This window comes from Schistocerca nitens, chromosome 8 (assembly GCF_023898315.1).
Source record: "Schistocerca nitens isolate TAMUIC-IGC-003100 chromosome 8, iqSchNite1.1, whole genome shotgun sequence".
In the NCBI taxonomy this organism is placed as follows: Eukaryota; Metazoa; Arthropoda; class Insecta; order Orthoptera; family Acrididae; genus Schistocerca; species Schistocerca nitens.
In genome coordinates, this window is record NC_064621.1 from 42,115,880 (window position 1) to 42,141,878 (window position 25,999).

Here is a 25,999-nt window from a genome sequence, read left to right on the forward strand (position 1 = left end):
CCCGATACTCATCTGACCAGAAATCCTTGTCTTCCTTCCACTTCACTTCACTGACACCTACTATATCTGGATTGAGCCTTTGCATTTCCCTTTTCAGGTTTTCTAGTTTCCCTACCACGTTCAAGCTTCTGACATTCCACGCCCCGACTCGTAGAACGTTATCCTTTCGTTGATTATTCAATCTTTTTCTCATGGTAACCTCCCCCTTGGCAGTCCCCTCCCGGAGATCCGAATGGGGGACTATTCCGGATTCTTTTGCCAATGGAGAGATCATCATGACACTTCTTCAATTACAGGCCACATTTCCTGTGGATACACGTTACGTGTCTTTAATGCAGTGGTTTCCATTGCCTTCTGCATCGTCATGTCGTTGATCATTGCTGATTCTTCCGCCTTTAGGGGCAATTTCCCACCCCTTGGACAAGAGAGTGCCCTGAACGTCTATCCGCTCCTCCGCCCTCTTTGACAAGGCCGTTGGCAGAATGAGGCTGACTACTTATGCCGGAAGTCTTCGGCCGCCAATGCTGATTATTTATCAAAATTTAGGCAGTGGCGGGGATCGAAGACGTTTTGATTATGAATTAAAGACGCTACCCCCAGACCACGGGTTAGTATCACTATACATCGGTGGTCCTTCACAGGGTGATGCAGGAGTTGACAGCTGTGCTATCACAATAAAAAATGCGTCGCCATTGTTTAAATATTCCACACGCTGTATCAGATAAAATGTTGAAGTAAACAATATTCCACACACTGCAATCGATTTTCCAGCAATCAATCAATATTTTCAGAAGGGGGCAGTTCCACCAAGGAAACGTTCCACACAAAAGGATATCAATTAATTAGTCAATCAATCTGAGTGGTGGGAAGGGGGCCACTCGAATAGCTCAAGCCTCACCTGAAGCAGCTCATGTTCAATGACAGAATTATGGATGTGGCACAATAGGTCAAGGGTTATTCCTGCAAATTTTTTTCTATAAACGCAATTAATTCATCCATTAATTTGGTATCAAAAGTGCGCTTTTATCGGCGAGGGCGAGGGGGGAGTGGTTGGTCATATCCCAGATGGGTGAGGAAGGTGGAGGAGTAAGGGGTGGGCTTTCTCTGAAGGACGGATTATACCTAGGGGGTCATAATTAGCACAACAGTAGGTTAAGGCCATAAATCCATACCCTTGGCCCTTAATGTACACAATCCGCTCATACCACCATTATGCCACATGTGATGAGGTTGGCTGGCTGTTCAGGCAGGGTGTCGCTCCCTCACTTCCAGAGCACACACTGTGTAGTTCGGGTACTCACCCAGAATGTCCTGCTGGGGCAGCCACTTGCTGACCATGAGGCTGGCTGGATGGTCAGGGAGGGTGTTGCTCTCTCACTTCCAGAGCACACAGTGTGGTGTTCAGGTACTCACCCAGAATGTCCTGCTGGGGCAGCCACTTGCTGACCATGAGGTTGGCTGGATGGTCAGGGAGGGTGTTGCTCTCTCACTTCCAGAGCACACAGTGTGGTGTTCGGGTACTCACCCAGAATGTCCTGCTGGGGCAGCCACTTGCTGACCATGAGGCTGGCTGGCTGGTCAGGGAGGGTGTCGCTCTCTCACTTCCAGATCACACAGTGTGGTGTTCGGATACTCACCCAGAATGTCCTGCTGGGGCAGCCACTTGCTGACCATGAGGTTGGCTGGCTGGTCAGGGAGGGTGTCGCTCTCTCACTTCCAGAGCACACAGTGTGGTGTTCGGGTACTGACCCAGAATGTCCTGCTGGGGCAGCCACTTGCTGACCACGAGGCTGGCTGGCTGGTCAGGGAGGGTGTCGCTCTCTCACTTCCAGAGCACACAGTGTGGTGTTCAGGTACTCACCCAGAATGTCCTGGTGGGGCAGCCACTTGCTGACCATGAGGCTGGCTGGCTGGTCAGGGAGGGTGTCGCTCTCTCACTTCCAGAGCACACAGTGTGGTGTTCGGGTACTCACCCAGAATGTCCTGCTGGGGCAGCCACTTGCTGACCATGAGGTTGGCTGGCTGCTCGGGCAGGGTGTCACTCTCCCACTTCCAGAGCACACGCTGTGGCAGCTCGCGGAATGCCTCCACAAATGCCTGTCGCTTCCAGTCTGGCAGCGAGTTGCTGCGCACATTAGAGCCCAGACTGAAGTAGATCACTCCATGCTCTGCTTCGTCCAGGAATTTCTTCACGTCCTGTGGGTACAAATATGTCTCCTTTAACCACACTGTCTATACATATATGTTGGGCTGACGTGAACATGACTTGGAGTGTTGTGCGGATGGAGGTGTGTGGTCCTCTGCAGAGGAACAAATCCAGATTACTTATGTGCAAAGAGAATAAGGTAAAATGTCTTAAAGATGCAGGAAACTCAGTCCATCTTGCTCAAATTGATTGGCCATAAAATCTAGATGTACTAAAATATGCATGCTGCATCATGCTTGCTGAGTGCGTTGATGCATTTACTAGAAAAACAGAAATCAATGTTCCAGAAAAAAAAACCTTTTATTACAGTAATAGGGTACTGTAAAACACAGATGATCCTGTACATGCTAGATTGCAAAGCAGGCCAAATTAATGTAAACAAAAGGCTGTAGCTTTACAATAAAATACCACATTAATATATTAGTACCAAAGAATTAGATATGGTATACTAGTTCACTGACAAAATACATGCAGGAATGTTACAAAATGGTATTACATCATTAAACAATGGTTTTTTATAGTCACTTGGTCGTTTTATCGTTATGATTTCTTTGTTGTGTAGAAATCAGATTTTATATATATATATATATATATATATATATATATATATATATATATATATATATATATATATACGAGGGGCGTTCAGAAAGTAAGCTCCGATCGGTCGCGAAATGGAAACGACTATGAAAATCCGATAAAGCTTTGCACAGATGTGTTGGGTAGTGTCTCTAGTATAACCCCAGTTAGCATCACGTCGCTCTTCTCATTTCTGAGCTCGCAGTGAGTGCGTAAAGATGTCTAGAAAATAGTGTCTGCCGCCGAGTACGAGGGCCTGGTGAGAAATTTCGCCTGAAGCTATGCAGCTAACATTACATAACTGTCATGCTGTTTCTTCTTCAAGACAATTCTCAGCCGCATTCTGCAGGGGCAATGAAGATGCTCCTGAATCGTTTTCAAATGGAAATGTGAGATTACCCACAATACAGTCCGCAATTGTCTCCCCCTGAGTTTTATCTCTGGTCACATGAACCGCTGTCTTTGAAGACAACATTTTGACACAGACAACGAGGTGTAGGCCAGCGTGGAGAATTGGCGGAAAGCACTGGCGGCTGCCTTCTATGATGAGGCTATTGAAAAGTTGGTACAACGCTATGACAAAAGTCTAAGTCAGAACGGCGACTACGTAGAGAAGTAGCTGAAAGGTGTAGCTAATTGTTACAAGAAAAACATTTCTGATGTTCACTGTGGTTTCGATTTGGCAATCAATCGGAGCTTACTTTCTGAACAGGCCTCGTATATAGCGTGAGTCACCTAACATTACCGCTGGATATATTTCGTAAACCACATCAAATACTGACGAATCGATTCCACAGACCGAACGTGAGGAGAGGGGCTAGTGCAATTGGTTAATACAAACCATAAAAATATGCACGGAAGTACTTTTTTAACGCAAACCTACGTTTTTTTTAAATGGAACCCCCTTAGTTTTGTTAGCACATCTGAACATATAAACAAATACGTAATCAGTGCCGTTTGTTGCATTGTAAAATGTTAATTACATCCGGAGATATTGTAACCTAAAGTTGACGCTTGAGTACCACTCCTCCGCTGTTCGATCGTGTGTATCGGAGAGCACCGAATTACGTAGGGATCCAAAGGGAACGGTGATGGACCTTAGGTACAGAAGAGACTGGAACAGCACATTACGTCCTCATGCTAACACCTTTTTATTGGTCTTTTTCACTGACGCACATGTACATTACCATGAGGGGTGAGGTACACGTTCGACGGGCGTTTCATAGGACGTGGAGGACGCATAAATTGGCCAGCCCGTTCTCCTGATCTTACACCTTTGGACTTCTTTCTGTGGGGTACGTTAAAGGAAAATGTATACCGTGATGTGCCTACAATCCCAGAGGATATGAAACAACGTATTGTGGCAGCCTGCGGAGACATTACACCAGATGTACTGCGGCGTGTACGACATTCATTACGCCAGAGATAGCAATTGTGTGCAGCAAATGATGGCCACCACATTGAACATCTATTGGCCTGACATGTCGGGACACACTCTATTCCACTCCGTAATTGAAAACGGAAACCACGTGTGTACGTCTACCTCACCCCTCATGGTAATGTACATGTGCGTCAGTGAAAAAGACCAATAAAAAGGTGTTAGCATGTGGACGTAATGTGCTGTTCCAGTCTCTTCTGTACCTAAGGTCCATCACCGTTCCCTTTGGATACCTACGTAATTCGGAGCTCTCCGATACACACGATCGAACAGCGGAGGAGTGGTACTCAAGCGTCAACTTTAGGTTACAATATCTCCGGATGTAATTAACATTTTACAATGCAACAAACGGCACTGATTACGTATTTGTTTATATGTTCAGATGTGCTAACAAAACTAACGGGTTTCCATTTAAAAAACATAGGTTTGTGTTAAAAAAACGTACTTCCGTGCATTTTTTTATGGTTTGTATTAAGCAATTACACAAGCCCCTCTCCTCACGTTCGGTCTGTGGAATCGATTCGTCAGTGTTTGATGTGGTTTACGAAATATATCCAGCGGTAACGTTAGGTGACTCACCCTGTATATATCCAACGAGACCTGATTGCCACGAACAGTCGTTACGTGGTATCTGACATCACTGAACGTGTACATCTGAGAAAGGAACGTGTTATTAACAAGCAACCAAACTAATCAAGAAACTCATCAAGAACAAAAGCCATCTCCATACCTGACATGCATTTGCCCTTCTTATATTGCGTTTTTCATGTGTAATATTAGGTTTAGATCAAATCTCAAACTGTTGTACGTGCTCTACACAACTTGGAGCTCTAGGCATTGGTTTCTGAGATTTTTGCTCTGTCTGTAACCTCATTTATTGCGACTTCGCGAAAATTGACAAATTTTATCTTTACACCCTCGCACCATTCCTAGTTTTTAATGTAGCCATGTGACACCTTGAACAAGATAATCAAATAAAATTTTCTTCAAGAGAACCCTTAGTTGTCTTTTATGAGATAATTAATCTGTAATATATCATCTTTTTTTAAATAAAATGTCGAATTCATATACTCGAAAACTGATGTGTCAGTTTCCGCGAACCTGACCGACCACAAAATTTGGCGGAGTTTACCCATTTTTATCCCTATTACAGAAGTGTGGAATTGTTTCAACTGAAATTGGAGAGAAATTGGCTCCGCCTTTTTGAATCAATGTTAAAGACTTTTTCACCAGAAGTATGAAGAAAACATTCCAGAGACATGAGTAACTCTGAAGATGGAACGTTGTGAGTTGCTCATTGAAGGTTAATTAAAAACAGAGGACCAGTCTTGACTGAGACACTTTATTTAGCATCCCCATATAAATGCTGCACAAAAATAACGTAAATTGAGTCACTGAAGTAGATAGAATCAATTAATTAAAGACAAAAGGTGGCAAAAATAGCAAGACACACCCGTTATTCACGTTTTACAAGTAAGTAGTCTCTGTGAAGGAGTGAAACGCGATGTGCAAACATAACGATGAACTCGTACTTTCTGTAGTTACTGTACCGCCAATAAACACGAAAGGATTCCATGCATCTAAACAGAAGGGTAAGTGACCTCTTCAAACCATTCACTATCTCGTGCAATGTATGATCTAAATTTCAGTGGAAACCAGGAAGAAAATACACTAAGTGATCGAAAGTATCTGGATACCCCAAAGAACATATATTTTTCATGTTAGGTGTTTTGTACCGCCACCTACTGCCAGGTACTCCATGTCGACGGCCTCAGTAGTCATCAGTCATCGTGAGAGAGCAGAATGGGGCGCTGCGCGGAAGTCGCGGACTTCAAACGTGGTCAGGCGACTGGGTGTCACTTGTGTCATACGTCTGTACGCGAGATTTCCACACTGTTAAACATCCATAGGTCCACTGTTTCTGTTATAGTGAAGTAGAAACGTGAAGGGACACGTCCGGCACAAAAGCGTACAGACCGACCTCGTCTGTTGACTGACAGCGACCGCCGACCGTTGAAGAGGATCGTAGTGTGCAATATGCAAACATCTATCCAGACGATCACACAGGAATTCCAAACTGCATCAGGATCCACTGCAAGTACTTTGACAGTTAGGTGAGAGGTGAGGAAACTTGGATTTCATGGTCGAGCGGCTGCTCAAAGCGACACATCACGCCGGTAAATGCCAAGCGACGCCTCGCTTGGTGTAAGTAGCGTAAACATTGGACGATTGAACAGTGGAAAAACGTTGTGTGGATTGACGAATCACGGTACACAACCTGGCGATCCGATGGGAGGGTGTGGGTATGGCGAACGTCCGGTGAACGTCATCTGCCAGCGTGTGTAGTGCGAACAGTAAAATTCGGAGGCGGTGATGTTATGGCATGGTCGTGTTTTCCATGGAGGGGGATTGCACCCCTTGTTGTTTTGCGTGGCGCTATCTCAGCACAGGCCTACATTGATATTTTAAGAACTTTCTTGCGTCAGAGTGTTGAGGAGCAATTACGGGATGGTGATTGCATCTTTCAACACGTCGGAACACCTGTTCATAATGCACGACCTGTGGCGGAGTGGTTACACAAAAATAACATCCCTGTATTGGACTGGTTGTACAGAGTCGTGACCTGAATCCTATGGAACACCTTTGGGATATATTGGAACGCCGACTTGGTGCCAGGCCTCACCGACCGACATCTATACCTCTCCTCAGTGCAGCACCCCGTGAAGAATGGGCTGCCATTCCCCAAGAAACTTTCCAGCACCTGATCGAACGTATGCCTGCGAGAGTGGAAGCTGTCATCAAGGCTACGGGTGGGCCGACACAATACATTACCACTGGAGGGCGCCACGAACTTGTTAAGTCATTTTCACCCAGATGTCTGTGTACTTCTGATCACATAGTGTAACTACTCTGCAATACATACTCGTACTGTGTGGTACTTCAACGGCTGTAATTTAGACACACATACTCCGTACCGTTACGCAAAGATCGTAGAGAAGTATCGAGAGCCTTACCTTTGGCGACCGCATCTCGTGGTCGTGCGGTAGCGTTCTCGCTTCCCACGCCCGGGTTCCCGGGTTCGATTCCCGGCGGGGTCAGGGATTTTCTCTGCCTCGTGATGGCTGGGTGTTGTGTGCTGTCCTTAGGTTAGTTAGGTTTAAGTAGTTCTAAGTTCTAGGGGACTTATGACCACAGCAGTTGAGTCCCATAGTGCTCAGAGCCATTTTTGAACCTTACCTTTGGCAGTGGCTTCTGCTCAGTCGCGACGTGTATGCCGGTCAGCTCGATGATATTTGGAAGATGTGGCCGGGGATACTCCATGCAGAAGTGGTTGTTAATGATTAAGAGGCTGAAGTTCCTTTCCATCTCGTAGATAGGCGGAAGATCGGACCCGAAGTACTTGTGCATCAGCTGCTCTTGAGCGGGCATCAGGTCGTAGAACCACATGTACATCAGCCTCAAGTAGAAGTAGGTGTTGTAGAGGCGCTGCCAGAAGTCCATGTGGTCCGAGTAGCCGAGCCACATGTCGGGCATGTAGGCGGGGTTCATCGGGTTCCCGAAGCCGTGATAGATGGACGACGGCGGCGACAGCGTGATGAAAGCCACCGCGGGCGGCGCGCCCACCCTCTGGATCAGGCCGTAGTACGCCAGGTAGCCGAGGCGCTCGAAAATCACCAGGTCGAACTTCTCACCGGAACTGCGAAAACAAAACGAACTGTTAGCTTTTCCAATAAAAAAGTTGTGAGGTACGGCTTTTTTTAAACTTACACCACTGCGTGATTGATGAGATGCATATGTTCCACTAAAACCTCTCACAGCCCATTCTTGTAATTTTCCTGTTTGTTTTAATCGTCTTCCATTCCATCCCGAAATAAAGAGAGGGGGACTTGTAGAACTTGGTTCATTCGAGATCAGTCTAGCTATAGCATTTGCCCAGAGGGATTCAAATTCGGTATAGCAACTTGTGTCTTGGCACGCAGTCGTAGTAAGGGGGGCTGCGACCCACTGTAGTGGCAAGTCTGTATATCCCGACACTAAAGTAATACACAGTTTTGACTTCTGAGCGTTGGGCGGTATGTGCCCCAAAAATGTCTGGTGCCGCCATCTAGCGAGAAGCTTTCGGAACTTGGTAAAAAAAAATACTGACATCTCCGGTTAGGCTTTATTCCGTGCTGGTGCAACAGTGCTTAACTGGCTGTTAGCCGTAGTTTGTACAACCGGCCCAACTGCGTGCCTATATACAAAGCGATCGAGTGGCGGGATATATATATATATATATATATATATATATATATATATATATATATATATATATATATATATATATATATACTCCTGGAAATGGAAAAAAGAACACATTGACACCGGTGTGTCAGACCCACCATACTTGCTCCGGACACTGCGAGAGGGCTGTACAAGCAATGATCGCACGCACGGCACAGCGGACACACCAGGAACCGCGGTGTTGGCCGTCGAATGGCGCTAGCTGCGCAGCATTTGTGCACCGCCGCCGTCAGTGTCAGCCAGTTTGCCGTGGCATACGGAGCTCCATCGCAGTCTTTAACACTGGTAGCATGCCGCGACAGCGTGGACGTGAACCGTATGTGCAGTTGACGGACTTTGAGCGAGGGCGTATAGTGGGCATGCGGGAGGCCGGGTGGACGTACCGCCGAATTGCTCAACACGTGGGGCGTGAGGTCTCCACAGTACATCGATGTTGTCGCCAGTGGTCGGCGGAAGGTGCACGTGCCCGTCGACCTGGGACCGGACCGCAGCGACGCACGGATGCACGCCAAGGCCGTAGGATCCTACGCAGTGCCGTAGGGGACCGCACCGCCACTTCCCAGCAAATTAGGGACACTGTTGCTCCTGGGGTATCGGCGAGGACCATTCGCAACCGTCTCCATGAAGCTGGGCTACGGTTCCGCACACCATTAGGCCGTCTTCCGCTCACGCCCCAACATCGTGCAGCCCGCCTCCAGTGGTGTCGCGACAGGCGTGAATGGAGGGACGAATGGAGACGTGTCGTCTTCAGCGATGAGAGTCGCTTCTGCCTTGGTGCCAATGATGGTCGTATGCGTGTTTGGCGCCGTGCAGGTGAGCGCCACAATCAGGACTGCATACGACCGAGGCACACAGGGCCAACACCCGGCATCATGGTGTGGGGAGCGATCTCCTACACTGGCCGTACACCACTGGTGATCGTCGAGGGGACACTGAATAGTGCACGGTACATCCAAACCGTCATCGAACCCATCGTTCTACCATTCCTAGACCGGCAAGGGAACTTGCTGTTCCAACAGGACAATGCACGTCCGCATGTATCCCGTGCCACCCAACGTGCTCTAGAAGGTGTAAGTCAACTACCCTGGCCAGCAAGATCTCCGGATCTGTCCCCCATTGAGCATGTTTGGGACTGGATGAAGCGTCGTCTCACGCGGTCTGCACGTCCAGCACGAACGCTGGTCCAACTGAGGCGCCAGGTGGAAATGGCATGGCAAGCCGTTCCACAGGACTACATCCAGCATCTCTACGATCGTCTCCATGGGAGAATAGCAGCCTGCATTGCTGCGAAAGGTGGATATACACTGTACTAGTGCCGACATTGTGCATGCTCTGTTGCCTGTGTCTATGTGCCTGTGGTTCTGTCAGTGTGATCATGTGATGTATCTGACCCCAGGAATGTGTCAATAAAGTTTCCCCTTCCTGGGACAATGAATTCACGGTGTTCTTATTTCAATTTCCAGGAATATATATATATATATATATATATATATATATATATATATATATATGTGTGTGTGTGTGTGTGTGTGTGTGTGTGCATGTGTAGCTGATGTGGCGTGTCTGCTTTACGAAAACCAGATCAAATCATATCACTGTCTCCTTCATTCCAAGAATGTCCGTAATTGTGTTTCCTTACACATTATAAACAGCGTTTTGAAAGATTGCTACACTCCTCAGAAAATCTGCTGGTGTGTACATTTTTGATAATGGACTGCATATGTCGCAACAGACTTGGTATAACGTAAACAAAATTAGTGTTATATCTCAAAATCATCTTCAAATTTTGTGATGATAATTTGGTTCAAATGGTTCAAATGGCTCTGAGCACTATGGGACTTAACTGCTGTGGTCATCAGTCCTCTAGAACTTAGAACTACTTAAACCTATCTAATCTAAGGACATCACACACATCCATGCCCGAGGCAGGATTCGAACCTGCGACCGTAGCGGTCGCGCGGTTCCAGACTGTAGCGCCTAGAACCGATCGGCCACCACAGCCGGCTGATAATTTGCTTGCTATATTTTAAGTTTTTAATTCCCATGAGAATAAGCGTATTCTGGTACTGAATCACACGTTTTCCATATTTACCATTCTGCTAAGTCTCTCTACAAACAAAAATTTTACTTTAAAATCCTAGACCTTAGTGAGGACACGTACCTAGTTTGGTTCATGGCACATATGTGACACAGCGTATTGTTTCCAAACTCGATCAATACAACATGGGTTTTATTGGTACTAAAAGAGTAAGTTTATTTATGAATGACGTAGGTTTTCTACCATTTACTTTTTGAAATATTTCAATGATTTTACAATGAGGAGGAAAAAATCCGTAAGTTACGCTTAAACAGAAGGTACGACAGTGCAGCAGATACGTATAAAGCTTTTGTCTCGGAACATGGGGTAACAGATAAGCAGGTTAAATTTAAGCGGAAATCAGTCTACCTCTAAGTCTTTGCTACGAAAGTCACCGTACGTTTGTGTCGGAGGACGCATACGATTCCCCCCCCCCTCCGCCCCGCGGCTCTCATCCAAGTTCTCTATAGTATTTGCGGCTGGTGCTTGGAGGAAAGAAAGACTGTAGGTACTTCTATTTACTCGTACGTTCGCACTGAGTTTGATATAGGCTGAAGGAAATTTCTTGATTCGCATTAAAATGTGAGTTTTCTGAATGTTTAGAGTTCATCTCTCCACAACGCACAGCGTCCTTCTGGTACGCACCATCTCGCCCTGGACTTTGTTGCGTTTCTTGCTCTCACACCGGTTCAGAAAACGCGTAACAAAACTTGTACTTTACCTTTGAATTTTGTCTCTTTCATTAATCCAGATTAGTACAGGTCTCAATTAGAAATATCTTAAAATTGGTTGGAGTGAGTGTTTTTAAGAGATGCAGTTACGCTCGTACAGTTACTGAGTAGAAGATCTTTAAAGCAATGAATTTTCGTTACAGGACACATGAACATGAATACGCTTGTGATTTGATGAGTTACTGTAATCCTGGTGAGATACCGATAACAGTCAAAAATACTGGATCTGCTTATCAGATGTTCACAATTAAATGAGACTGACCCAAGGGAATACTCCTCGCGTTAATTCTATTGCAGATGTGTCCAACGGCTATGAGGTTTGTTGAAGTCAGGTTTCAGGTAAACACTCCGTCTATTGTGAGTTCATCGACTCAGTATGGCCGGCCGCTGTGGCCGAGCGGTTCTAGGCGCTTCAGTCCGGGACCGAGCTGCTGCTACGGTCGCAGGTTCGAATCCTGCCTCGGGAATGGGTGTGTGTGATGTCCTTAGGTTAATTAGGTTAAAGTAGTTATAAATATAGGGGACTGATGACCTCAGATGTTAAGTTCCATAGTGCTTAGAGCCATTTGAACCATTTTTGACTCAATATGATACAGCTCAGGAAAAATGGGGAGGTCCGATGTAGCATAGAGCCCATGCTGTCTAGCGAGGCAGTCGATGTTGCTACTCACCGTATTCCAGTGTTCGATTGTGGCTCTCCTGAAGTCACTCAGTCCGTGAGAAGGTTTCCGCGTCGCAGTTCAACTGGTGCCAAGCAGGCTCTGTCGGATTCATACCAGGCTATTCCATTTATTTGATTCCTGACTCATGGTGGAAGGTGTTACCAAGGTGGGCGCAGTCAGCACGTGCGTTGTCCTAAGACGATCTTTAGCTGAAGCGTTGAACGTAGGTTCGTGGAATAGTTTTTTTTAGGATCCTGTTCCAATGCTGTAGAGCTTCAAATTACCCTAGATACCAATGAGAGACGATTGGAATCCATACATGATTCCGAAACAAAGCTTGCATGAGACACCATCCTGGTGAACAAGTGGTAGTGCATATGTCGGATGGGCAATGGCAGCTAGCTGGATGCACACTCTTCTCCGAAAATCATCAGGAGTACGGAAGGTTCTGCACTCGTCGGTTTCCATTTTAGTTCTCACACCCACCTTCTCCGCACAAAACTGTCGTGGGCTTTGTATCTGTGTTCGTCATGGCCACCAAGAGCCCACACTGATCGAGTAGAGACCAATATGTATGGTCCAGTCCTCTCAGTAGCCTCGCAGTGGCCTTGCCTCCTCTCCGTATCGATCAACTTATTTTGTGGTTTTCTGTCAACAGCTGGTGATGCTAAGCGCGGGTCATCACTACGACATAGATATTCAGTGTTTAGTGTCTCACGGTTACAACTGGAATCGAGCGAGTTAATGCAGTACTTGTGACACTAAAATCGTTTTCCGAAGGAGAAGAGCTATTCGGAGTTAGTTTCTTGTATTCAGTCACTACCAGAATCAATACATCCCTGTAAAATCCCAGCTTATGCTCTATCTCTAAGAATTTCGTTGTCCATGCTATGTTAAACTCAAAATCATCGTTCCTCGTGGGTGTTTAACTTATTCTGGAGGAGAATACTGGTAGCTCTTTCTTATAGTCAGTTCCCATAACATGTAAGCAACTGGAGACGTGCCATGCGGCTTTATCTGCCAATTTTAATATGTTATTTGTCAATTCATTCTGCTAGTGCATTGTATTTTATACTCAATGTCACATGTAAATATCTTATGGCTGTTCACTGAAGAGTACTCACGTTACGAATTTTTGAACTTGTGGATCACTCATCTGCAGTTCTATTGAAGCTCTTGGAAAGTCACGCAACATTTTGACCGTCTCCGTTGGTGGTTCTTGGGACATCTTCACAAAATCGTAGTCACCGCGCATATGCTTGTAAGAGATTGACAGGTCCACTTCTGTGTAGTTTTCATGATTTATCTGCAAAGAAATAAATTTATTCTGCAGAGTCTGTACAGCTATATTCACCTTAGAAAGAGCAGGATAGGATCCACGGAAAGAGTGACGATTCTTCTGAGTTATAAACACATCAGACAAATATACGATGTTCAAAGAATGTGATAGTACCTTTCATTTCTGAATAGAGTCTATTTTACTTAGGCATTTATAACGTAGCACCAGGCCTCACACATATAAAATACAATGAGGTGAAAGAGCCATGGGATAGGGATTTGAAAATATACAGATCCCGTACACGAGGTATAAAATGGCAGCGCATTGGTGAATCTGTTCTTTGTACTCAGGTGTTTCATGTTAAAAGATTTACGACCTGGTTACGACTGCACGACGGGAACCAACAGACGTTGAACATGGAATGGTAGTTGGAGCCAGACGCATGGGACATTCCATTTCTGAAATCGTTACGGAACTCAATATTCCGAGATACAGTGCCAAGAGTACTCCGAGAATACCATATTTCTGGCATTACGTTTCACCACGGACGATGCAATGGCCGACGGCTGAGAGCAGCGGTGTTTCCGTGGAGTTCAAAATGGCTCTGAGCACTATGGGACTCAACTGCTGTGGTCATAAGTCCCCTAGAACTTAGAACTACTTAAACCTAACTAACCTAAGGACAGCACACAACACCCAGCCATCACGAGGCAGAGAAAATCCCTGACCCCGCCGGGAATCGAACCCGGGAACCCGGGCGTGGGAAGCGAGAACGCTACCGCACGACCACGGGATGCGGGCTCCGTGGAGTTGTCAATGCTGGCAGACAAGCTACACTGCTTGAAACAACCACAGAAATCAATGGGGGACGCACGACGAACGTATCCGTTTGGACAGTGCGGCAAAATCTGGCGTTAACGGCCTATGGCAGCAGACAACCAATGAGAGAGTGCCTTTGCTAACAGCCCGACATCGACTGCAGCGCCTCTCCTGGGCTCCTGACCATATCGGTTGGATCCTAGACGGCTGGAAAACCGTGGCTTCGTCACATGAGTCCAAAGCGGTAAAGAGCTGTTAGTAGGGTTGGAGTGCGGCCCAGACACCACCAACTCATTGACCCAAGTTGTCAACAAGGCACTGTGTTCGCTGGTGGTGGCTCTGTAATGGTGTGGCCTGAGTTTACACGGAATAGGCTGAGTCCTCTGGTCCAACTGAACTCATCATTGACTGGGAACGGCGATGTTCGTCTACTTGAAGACCATCTGCACTCATTCATGGACTTCGTGTTCCCAAACAACGATGGAATTTTTATGGATGACAGTGCTCCATGTAACCAGGCCAAAATTGTTCGCGATTGGTTAGAAGAACATTCTGGCCCATTCTAGCCAATGATTTGAGCACTCATATTGCCTGACATGAATCCCGTCGAAACTTTATTGGACGTAATCAAGAGGTCGGTTCGTGCATAAAATCCAGCAGCAGCAACACTTTGGAAATTTTTGACAGCTACATGGGCAGCATGGCTCAAGATCTGTGCAGCGACTTTCTGAGTCCAAGCCACGCCGAGTTGTTACAGTACGCCGGGCAAAAGGAGGTCCGACACGATCTTAGGGCGTATCCCACAACTTCTGTCACCTAAGTCAGAAGTTGGGCTCGTACAGCTCGTGAGTGGGGGGGGGGGGGGGGGGGGTCCACCGTGACAGACGTATGCTAGTGTCGCAGGGCTACCTGCTGACAGCTTACGGCGTCGGCCTAGATGTGCCACTGCCGTACAGGAGACGAACTGTTATGCCTGATATTGTAAAACTGAAAGCAACATTTACCATATAACAAATGAAATAAAACTTTATACCGTGTATTCGTATTTCAATAGCTAACAGTAGTGTAAATTTCAGTAGCATATTTGCTGCACTTTCAGAGATATGATAAAACGGCTGAAAACGTAGAATGTAAAGCTTACATGAACTACTAACTTCTTGTCAGGAGCATGCATGTTAGCTAACAAACTATTTTGATTTTACGTAAGACTGCTTATTTGTCGTCTTACTAACCGGGATGTACCGGTATGTGTTTTGTTAATATTTGTAAGTGCATGTATGATGTGGACTGTGGGACTGTGTATCTGGACTGAGTGAGTGACCCATATGAGAAGCGAAATTTGTGATCTGTAATACGCCAGTTTGTGATACTGGGTAAACAAAAATTTACTCTAGTGGTTCAGATATGTAAAGCAGTGATTATTTTGTTATTTTTGGGTTTTCAGAAACTAATTATCTAGTAAGCAAATTTTAAGATGTCTTAGTACGTGATCAGTGAGAGGGCGAAGATGGAGTCACTGAGAATCACAGTAATTTCAGTATGAATTGTTATGACGCTTCCTAGCCAATCATAAGAGGTTAACTACACGCCCGTTTTGTACGGCGAGGCGGCTGCATTCTTGAGGCCGGCTGGTGTGGCCGAGCGGTTCTAGGCGCTTCAGGCTGGATCCGCGCGACCGCTACGGTCGCAGGTTCGAATCCTGCCTCAGGCATGGATGTGTGTGATGTGCTTATGTTAGTTAGGTTTAAGTAGTTTTAAGTTCCAGGGGACTGATAACCTCAGATGTTAAGTCCGATAGTGCTCAGAGCCATTTGAACCATTTTTGAGTCTAACGATATTCGGGATCGGCCATTATTATGGTCGGACGTGTTAGTACTCAGCACTGAAAAGATGTTATAATTTTGACCGTTCGTGGCATTAAAAAGATCGTGGAGTGTCGGAAAATATTAATGGACGAACTGTAAAGTCGTATGTGAAGATTTCAGATTTTTTTGTACGATCTGTGACCTTAGTGAGTAACTTAGATACGTGTGGCATACTGTACAAGTTGTAACCTAAAACTAGTACTTCAAAGACATTATGTTTACGCCAGTGACTCTTAAAGTTTTTATTTCCACTCTTGCAATTTCGGCCTTAGGCCATTATCAGGCTCAGATGTTTTGGCTTTAAGCCATGTCAACTTTACACATGCTGACACATTTATATGTCGTTGTCATTTGCTGTTATATACATTCGTATCGCTGCTAAGTAGTGTCAGCGTGTATAAATCTGACATGGCTTAAAGCCAAAACATCTGCACTTGATTATGGACTACGGCCGAAATTGCAATAGTGAAAATAAAAAGTCTAACAGTCACTCGCGTAAACATGATGTCTTTCAAAAAATTTTACATGACCGTGAATTCCAGATATGAAAAGTTAATTTAGTACTTCAAAGTTAGCAGTCTGTACAGTACAGCGCGAGCAATCAATCCACAGACAACCTGTGTGTATCCTTCCGATAGCATGTTACGGTGTATGCCGTAAGATGACTGGTGCGAATGATTGTGCTTACATGTTTTTAACGTTCTGTTCAAAAGTACAAACTAATGTGGACTTGGTAGCTAAAATGGTATTCAATGAATGACGATAATCGGGATTTTCGATCAAAACTTTTACCTCATTTAGTAGCTTAGAAAACGTATTGTACACCCTGCAGATCCGTTCAGTACAACTAGTTTTTTGGTGCAAATTCACTAGTCGATACACCCTACCCGCTGCTTCACGAAAGGCGTGTTCTGCAGGGGAAGAAACCAACGAAAGGAGGGTGACTTTCTGTATGCAGCGACAATCCAAACCGTGCCTCTGCACAGAAGGAGAAGAAAGAAACGACAGAAATGGCCAAAAAGTGTTTCAGGTGTCTCCGAATTGCTAGCTTCAAGAGGAGGGAGGTACTGATATAGACTGTTAACAGAATCAGCGACTACGGTTGGAACCCCACTCGGATTTTGTACAGGTTACATCTTTTTATTTACTCCATTTTGAGCCACTTTCGTCCAAATACAATCCTTTTTCAAATCGCGAACAGTCTTCTTCTACACAAGTAAAGCTCATATCAAGTCTCTCATTTCCTTACCAGTGCTTCAAGGCTTTAAAAACGATGAGATTTGTTCACTATTTGAAATTATAAATAGTGACAGTGACTCGCATTCGCTGAAAGATATCATCTTCATCGGTATTGGTGCCGCTGTGGCCGAGCGGTTCTAGTCGCTTCAGTCCGGAACCGCGCTGCTGCTACGGTCGCAGGTTCAAATCCAGTCTCGGGCATGGATGAGTGTGATGTCCTTAGGTTAGTTTAGGTTTAATTAGTTCTAAGTCTAGGGGACTGATGACCTCAGATGTTAAGTCCCATAGTGCTCAGAGCCATTTGAACCATACGCCGACGGTAAAAAAACCTAACACCAAGAAGAAGTTGTGCGACATCTGAAACGTGATATTTATTCAGATTTCGCGCCAGTCGCATAAGAGCGGGCCTAGTAGCGCCACTATGAGGATGAAAATCAGATTTGCTTTAAATACGCTCTGTAACGGTCGTGAGCGTTAGTTACCGCTGAGACTGGACGTGGTGAGTTGACGTTAGTGAAGAATGCCCTTAAGGCGACAACACGCCACTATCGACACCTCCCTGAGTTTGGGGGAGGTCGTGTAGGAGGGCTACTAGAAGTTGGATTTTCCTTCTGTGTTGTTGCGGAAAGACTTCGTAGGAACGTGCATGACTGCTGGCAGCGATGGTCACGAGAACGTACAGTCGCAAGGAGACCGTGCTCCGGACGGCCACGTGGCCCTACCGAGAGCATCGTGTTCGGCGAGTGAATCTGGCGCATCGTACTGCTTCTGCATCAGCAGTCTGAGCACCGGTTGGCACCACAGCGACACAACGAACTGTTACAGATCGGCCACTTCAAGGACAGCCATGTACCGTGCATTCCACTGATCCCATTTGCGACTTCAGTGATGTAGAGCGAGAGCTCAATGGAGGGCAGAAGAGAAGTCTGTTGTGTCTTCTGATGAAAGCTGGTTCTGCCTCGATGCCAGTGACGACCTTGTGTCTGTTAGAATTGGGCCAGTTGAGGGCCTGCAACGAACCTCTCTGCATGCTAGACACACTGGACCTAAACCTGGAGTTATGGTCTGATACACGATTTTGTGTGATCACAGGAGCGCTCTCCTCGTCATCACACGCACCCTGACTGCAGACTTGTACATCAGTGTGGTGATCTGACCTGTTGTGCAAGAGGGTGTTTTCCAACAGGATAACACTCGCCCGCGTACCACTGTTATAATCTAACATGCTCTACACAGTGCTGACATGTTGTCTTGGCCTGCTTGATCGCCAGATCTTTCTCCAGTCGAGCACGTTTGGGACATCGTTGGACGACAGCTCCAGCATCATCCACAAACACCATCAACCATCCCTGTTTTGACTGGCCAACCAAGTGCAACATGCATGGATCCTTATCCCACAAACTGACATCCAGCATCTGTACAATACGATGCACGCACGTTTACATCCTTGCATTCAACGTTCTTTCGTTTACACCGATTATTAATGTACCTACATGTCACATTTGCAATGACTTGTCTCGCGTTTACATTAACCTGTCATATTACAATGTTACTCACTTAAATAGGTTACCTAGACAAACGTTTTCCGGAAATTTCATTGCTCTACATCAGGGCTTCACAACATACGTGCTCGCGGAGCAAGTTGTGAGCAGCAAGGCGCGAGCATGGAGCAGCGCGAGCACGCTACCCCCACTACCGGACCAGATCGGAGAGTGGGGAAACTCACGTGGGGCAAAGAACAGCTGCCGCCAGTCAATGTAAATCCGCAGCCACCTGCAGGTATATCACTCACGAATTATTACTGCGACAAATGAAACAAATAAAGGAGAATGTACACACGTCACATAATTTTATTAGCTTAGTGTATGCCTCTACATTCGCATTAATTTGTTAACTGTTACACAATAAAAGGTGTCACTGAAGTGTGGGATTCTCGGTTATTTTGTACTTTTTGCCCTTTACAATTGCGTCTGTGTTCGGAGTAATTGTTCTTGTGCATTTTAGGAGCAGCGTGCAGTTTAAATGTCGATCAGACAATGCGTTTCTCAGGCGCGTCTTGTTACATTTCATTGCAGAGAACAGTTTTTCACAGACATACGTGGAACCGAACATTGATATTATTGTAGCCGCCAGTTTGTGCAAACGAGGAAATCTGTCCTGAGGGAAGTGTCTGTAGAATTCCAAAATGTTTTTCTTGTTCTGAAATTTGTCTCTGTATTCTCTGTCACACTGCAGGTCAATAATTTCTTGCTGCAGCTCAGGACGAATATATTCGCTGAATATGGAGAGAACAGATCAAAATCACTGTCTAGTGCTGTCAGATCTTGAAAGTGCTGATACAACTAAACTATGTGAGTAATGTTCACAGTCTTTGTGGACATCTTGCATGGATGATAATTTAGGAAAATGAGCTAGGTTTACTGTTTCCAGCTGACTCACCTGAAGTGTCAATTTCATTTTAAAAGCTCGTATTCGATCTATGAAATGAGTAATTAGCAGATCTTTGCCTTGTAGTAAAATGTTCAAAGCATTCAGATGGCTACTTAAATCTGCTAAGAACGCGAGATCACATTCAAACACGCGCGCATTTCCCCTCCCTCCCCTCCCTCCCTACTCCGCGACCTTGCACCTGCTCGCGAGCACGTGCCTGAGCAGGCGCGAGTACTCGCGCTCGAAACTGGCCAGTTGTTAAGCCCTGCTCTACATTAATCAGTTTTTGGTGCTGCGATTGTTTCCACCAGTGTATTATATAGTTTATGTTATTACTAGACTATAGTAAATCACATTAAAAAACGTTTTTCATTTGGTAAAAGTTCACATGAGTTTTTTGAATTTTACATCTTGTAACGTTCTTTTATAAAAAAAAAAATAACTTTAGACTTTACGATGACCTTGAGTGAATGTCTGATTTGTGGACTGGGTATTGAATCATCGAACAGCGTGTTGCAACTGCAAGTGCTGTGCTTACTCTGTGTTGTGGTTAGCAAAACTTTCACACGAATTGATTGGGCAATGCAACTCCCAGTATCAATAAAGAAATACAGTCACTGCAAAATACTTTTAGCCTCTTAGGCACTGAATCATTTGGCCCTGTTAAATTGACACCTTTGGTCCCTGTCCACATAACAAATAAATTAAATTCTCATACCTCTAAAGCAGCAACGGAGTAATGCGGTAATATACTGGTCTCTCGCGAAAAATATAAGTATGCTACCTACAGGCTCAGCAATGTGCAACGCTGGTCATAATACTTAGAAATGCACATGATATTGTTTTGGCTGATAAATGAAAACAATAATGAAAAAATCCAACTTTTTTGGAAAACATATGACCCAGGCCGTGGGGGGGGGGGGGGGGAGGGGGGGGTGGAAGGGGGGAGCGGTACTGATTGTGGTGAATTACTAACACTGAGTTTCTGAGTTTCTTTTTTAGCAAAATTACATTATAAGTTAAGTTTGTCTCTTCATAAACGTTCTGACAAGTGAAGTTACATTACACACAACCGAGTCACAAACAATGACATTTAAACAGCAAGTATTATCTAACCTCACTAATTCAACATAAATGCAAATCATCAAATTAAATATAGGTCTGTTAACAACCCCCCCCCCCCCCCCATGAACCATGGACCTTGCCGTTGGTAGGGAGGCTTGCGTGAATCAGCGATACAGATAGCCGTACCGTACGTGCAACCACAACGGAGGGGTATCTGTTGAGAGGCCAGACAAACATGTGGTTCCTGAAGAGAGGCAGCAGCCTTTTCAGTAGTTGCAGGGGCAACAGTCTGGATGATTGACTGAACTGGCCTTGTAATACTAACCAAAACGGCCTTGCTGTGCTGGTACTGCAAACGGCTGAAAGCAAGGGGAAACTATAGCCGTAATTTTTCCCGAGGGCATGCAGCTTTACTGTATGGTTAAATGATGATGACGTCCTCTTGGGTAAAATATTCCGGAGGTAAAATAGTACCCCATTCGGATCTCCGGGCGGGGACTGCTCAAGAGGACGCCGTTATCAGGAAAAAGAAAACTGCCGCTCTACGGATCGGAGCCTGGAATGTCAGATTCCTTAATCGGGCAGGTAGGTTAGAAAATTTAAAAAGGGAAATGGATAGGTTAGAGTTAGATATATAGTGGGAATTAGTGAAGTTCGGTAGAAGGAGGAACAAGACTTCTGGTCAGGTGACTACAGGGTTATAAACACAAAATCAAATAGGGGTAATGCAGGAGTAGGTTTAATAATGAATAGGAAAATAGGAATGCGGGTAAGCTACTACAAACAGCATAGTGAACGCATTACTGTGGTCAAGATAGATACGAAGCCAACGCCTACTACAGTAGTACAAGTTTATATGCCAAATAGCTCTGAAGATGACGAAGATATTGAAGAAATGTATGATGAAATAAAAGAAATTATTCAGATTGTGAAGGGAGACGAAAATCTAATAGCCGTGGATGACTGGAATTCGGCAGTAGGAAAAGGGAGAGAAGGAAACGTAGTACGTGAATATGGATTGGGGCTAAGAAATGAAAGAGGAAGCCGCCTGGTAGAATTTTGTACAGAGCACAACCTAATCATAGCTAACAGTTGGTTCAATAATCATGAAAGAAGGTTTTATACATGGAAGAACCGTGGAGATACTAAAAGGTTTCAGACAGATTATATAATAGTAAGACAGAGATTTAGGAACCAGATTTTAAATTGTAAGACATTTCCAGGGGAAGATGTGGATTCTGACCACAATCTATTGGTTATGACCTGTAGATTAAAAGTGAAGAATCTGCAAAAGGTGGGAACTTAAGGAGATGGGACCTGGATAAACTGACTAAATCAGAGGTTGTACAGAGTTTCAGGGAGAGCATAAGGGAACAATTGACAGGAATGGGGGAAGGAAATACAGTAGAAGAAGAATGGGTAGCTATGAGGGATGAAGTAGTGAAGGCAGCAGAGGATCAAGTAGGTAAAAAGACGAGGGCTAGTAGAAATCCTTGGGTGACAGAAGAAATACTGAATTTAATTGATGAAAGGAGAAAATATAAAAATTCAGTAAATGAAGTAGGCAAAAAGGAATACAAACGTCTCAAAAATGAGATCGACAGGAAGTGCAAAATGGCTAAGCAGGCATGGCTAGAGGACAAATGTAAGGATGTAGAGGCTTATCTCACTAGGGGTAAGATGGATACTGCCTACAGGAAAATTAGAGAGACCTTTGGAGGAAAGAGAGCCACTTGTATGAATATCAAGAGCTTTGATGGAAACCTAATTCTAGGCAAAGGAGGGAAAGCAGAAAGGTGGAAGGTGTATATAGAGGGTCTATACAAGGGCGATGTACTTGAAGACAATATTATGGAAATGGAAGAGGATGTAGATGAAGATGAAATGGGAGATATGATACTGCGTGAAGAGTTTGACAGAGCACTGAAAGACCTAAGTCGAAACAAGGCCCCGGGAGTAGACAACATTCCATTAGAACTACTGACAGCCTTCGGAGAGCCAGTCCTGACGAAACTCTGCCATCTGGTGAGCAAGATGTATGAAACAGGCGAAATACCCTCAGACTTCAAGAAGAATATAATAATCCCAATCCCCAAGAAATCAGGTGTTGACAAATGTGAATGTTACCGAACTATCAGTTTAATAAGTCACGGCTGCAAAATACTGACGCGAATTCTTTACAGACGAATGGAAAAACTAGTAGAAGCCGACCTCGGGGAAGATCAGTTTGGATTCCCTAGAAATGTTGGAACACGTGAGGCAATACTCACCCTACGACTTATCTTAGAAGCTAGATTAAGGAAAGGCAAACCTACGTTTCTAGCATTTGTAGACTTAGAGAAAGCTTTTGACAATGTTGACTGGAATACGCTCTTTCAAATTCTGAAGGTGGCAGAATAAATACAGGGAGCGAAAGTCTATTTACATTTTGTACTGAAACCAGATGGCAGTCATAAGAGTCGAGGGACATGAAAGGGAAGCAATGGTTGGGAAGGGAGTGAGACAGGGTTGTAGCCTATCCCCGATGTTATTCAATCTGTATATTGAGCAAGCAGTAAAGGAAACAAAAGAAAAATTCGGGGTAGGTATTAAAATCCATGGAGAAGAAATAAAAACTTTGAGGTTCGCTGATGACATTGTAATTCTGTCAGAGACAGCAAAGGACTTGGAAGAGCAGTTTGTAACGGAACATATTAAAGGCTTCATTTTATGAAGTATGCGATACCCTCCAAATTCAACCAGTTTAACGAGTATTTATGATTATAGAAAAGTTATTGTGTATGTTAATAATGATTGCACAACATGTCTCCATAGTCAACCCATTAAATTATACTGAATAACTGACCCACACAAAAGTTAATATCACTTGATCACTGATACAGCAAATGTCATCATGTAAAAACGCTAAGTTCATCTTAAATAATTAATATGAAGTACGAAAAATGGTGGCCAACTTAGGTATTTTGGACCTCCTTAAATAAAAATCACCCAGTGAAACCTATTTGTTCACTAGGACCGTTTTCACTCAGTATTCACGTAATCAATCCTATTTTAGACGAAAACCAATGTAATTCTTAATAATTCATGTTACTTACTTATTTATGCAAATTAGAGAAGTCAATTGACAAACTTCTAAAAAACGGCCTTTTTGTAACAAAGAATTATTCTGTCAAGTCAACAAATCTGTCTGTCATTTTAATAACATGTTAAATTATGTCACTCGATGCAAATTAATAACTTTTCTGCACATATTATGATAACAGATGTACATGTGACTTATAAACTATATCTCTTTTTAGTAGTTCTTTGACAATGTTATAAATACAAGCAGCAAGAAGGTCACTTTGGTAAAGTGTGTTTGTGTGTTATTGTTTGAGGTGGATAAACAATGCAAAGAACATGTAAAGGAAGTACTACTTTGTGTTGTGTCATGGACTTTGGTGGACAGTGGAGTTAAGATAGCCACCAGAGTAATAAATATTTGAAGTTTGCATATTTGTTGGTTTCGCTCGTTCTTTATCATCAAAAGCACATAAAAAACACGGGACCTCATGTTTTTACCCTAGACGACCAGATTTAGAGCCAGCATCAGCATCGAGACACAGCAGCGATCCAGCAAGCAGCAGCGATTACTACAATGCATTTCAATGGCGCCAACCTAACATCAAGTGCTAACAAGCTCCGTAAATTGGAGTGAAATAGTGCGATGATAGCGACCATTAGAAGTTGAATGGAATGGATAGTGTCTTGAAAGGAGGGTGTAACATCAACAAAAGCAAAACGAGAATAATGGAATGTAGTCGAATTAAGTCAGGTGATGCTGCGGGAATTAGATTAGGAAATGACACACTTAAAGTAGTAAAGGCATTTTGCTATTTGGGGAGAAAAATAACTGATGATGGTCGAAGTAGAGAGGATATAAAATGTAGACTGGCAATGGCAAGGAAAGCGTTTGTGAAGAAGAGAAATTTGTTAACTTCAAGTATTGTTTTAAGTGTTAGGAAGTCGTTTCTGAAAGTATTTGTATGGAGTGTAGCCATGTATGGAAGTGAAACATGGACGATAACCAGTTTGGACAAAAAGTGAATAGAAGCTTTCGAAATGTTGTGCTACATAAGAATGCTGAAGATTAGATGGGTAGATCACATAACTAATGCGGAAGTATTGAATAGGATTGGGGAGAAGAGAAGTTTGTGGCAAAACTTGACTAGAGGAAGGGATCGGTTGGTAGGACATGTGTTGAGGCATCAAGGGATCACCAATGTAGTATTGGAGGGCAGCATGCAGGGTAAAAATCGTAGAGGGAGACCAAGAGATGAATACACTAAGCAGATTCAGAAGGATGTAGGTTGCAGTAGGCACTGGGAGATGAAGGAGCTTGCACAAGGTAGAGTAGCATGGAGAGCTGCATCAAACCAGTCTCAGGACTGAAGACCACAACAACAACAACTGTTAACAAATCTTAGAAACATAACATAAGTGAAATATCTAACTAGCCTTTTTATCAAACCAGTTTACGTACATTGTGGGGTTACTCGACAATTAAAAATTATCAGCCAATTCGTCTATACAAACGCGCTGGCAAAAACAGAAATCATAATTATTTAACATCTGTACTCCTGCTTCCATGTCCAACGATACTGACATGCGGTGGTGGCTTCACACAGCACACCACAAAGACTGCCTACTCCATCATATTTCCGCCACAGACAGCTAGACCGAGCGAGGTGGCGCATTGGGTAGCACTTTGGACTCGCATTCGGGAGGACGACGGTTCAATCCCGCGTCCGGCCATGCTGATTTAGGTTTTCCGCGATTTCCCCAAATCGCTTCAGGCAAATGCCGGGATGGTTCCTTTGACAGGGCAGGCTCGACTTCCTACCCCAACCTTCCCTAATCCGATGAGACCGATGACCTCGCTGTTTGGTCTCTTCCCCCAAAATCCCCCCCCCCCCCCCCCCGCAACAGAGTTACCTACAACTGTGCGTCAAGCGCTGTCTTACTCCAACACTATAATAATCTCAGAGCAGAAGCAGTAACTCTGGGTCTGCGGTCTTACATAGTCAGCGATATAAAGTCTGTCAAAGACATACATCGTTTATAAAATCATATTCGGGTGCCACATATAAATGTGTCCCAGTAGACTCCGTTGATTTTGTTGAAGGCTTTTCGTGGTGCTGAAGAATTTTGGTTGCGAGAGCGTCCACAGCCACAACAGATTACCAGAATTATTATATTTTACCAGGTAAAGTGTAATCATTCAGGTAATGATGTCGGTAGTTCCTACCACACACAAGTGTGGAAATCATTGATGAGATATTGGGC

The 25,999-nt window shown here is 44.4% G+C and overlaps 1 protein-coding gene across 1 annotated transcript in view; it reads right to left on the bottom strand.

The window, feature by feature from the left end:
* The window catches only part of LOC126198730 (UDP-glucosyltransferase 2-like), a 97,661-nt gene that overhangs the window by 45,051 nt on the left and 26,611 nt on the right, over positions 1-25,999 (bottom strand). Inside the window, exons 3-5 of the mRNA XM_049935251.1 lie at positions 13,102-13,283; positions 7,461-7,920; positions 1,974-2,196 (exon numbers count right to left, since the gene is read on the bottom strand). Coding sequence (XP_049791208.1) covers positions 1,974-2,196; positions 7,461-7,920; positions 13,102-13,283 — 865 coding nt within the window. The remainder of the gene's footprint in view (positions 1-1,973; positions 2,197-7,460; positions 7,921-13,101; positions 13,284-25,999) is intronic.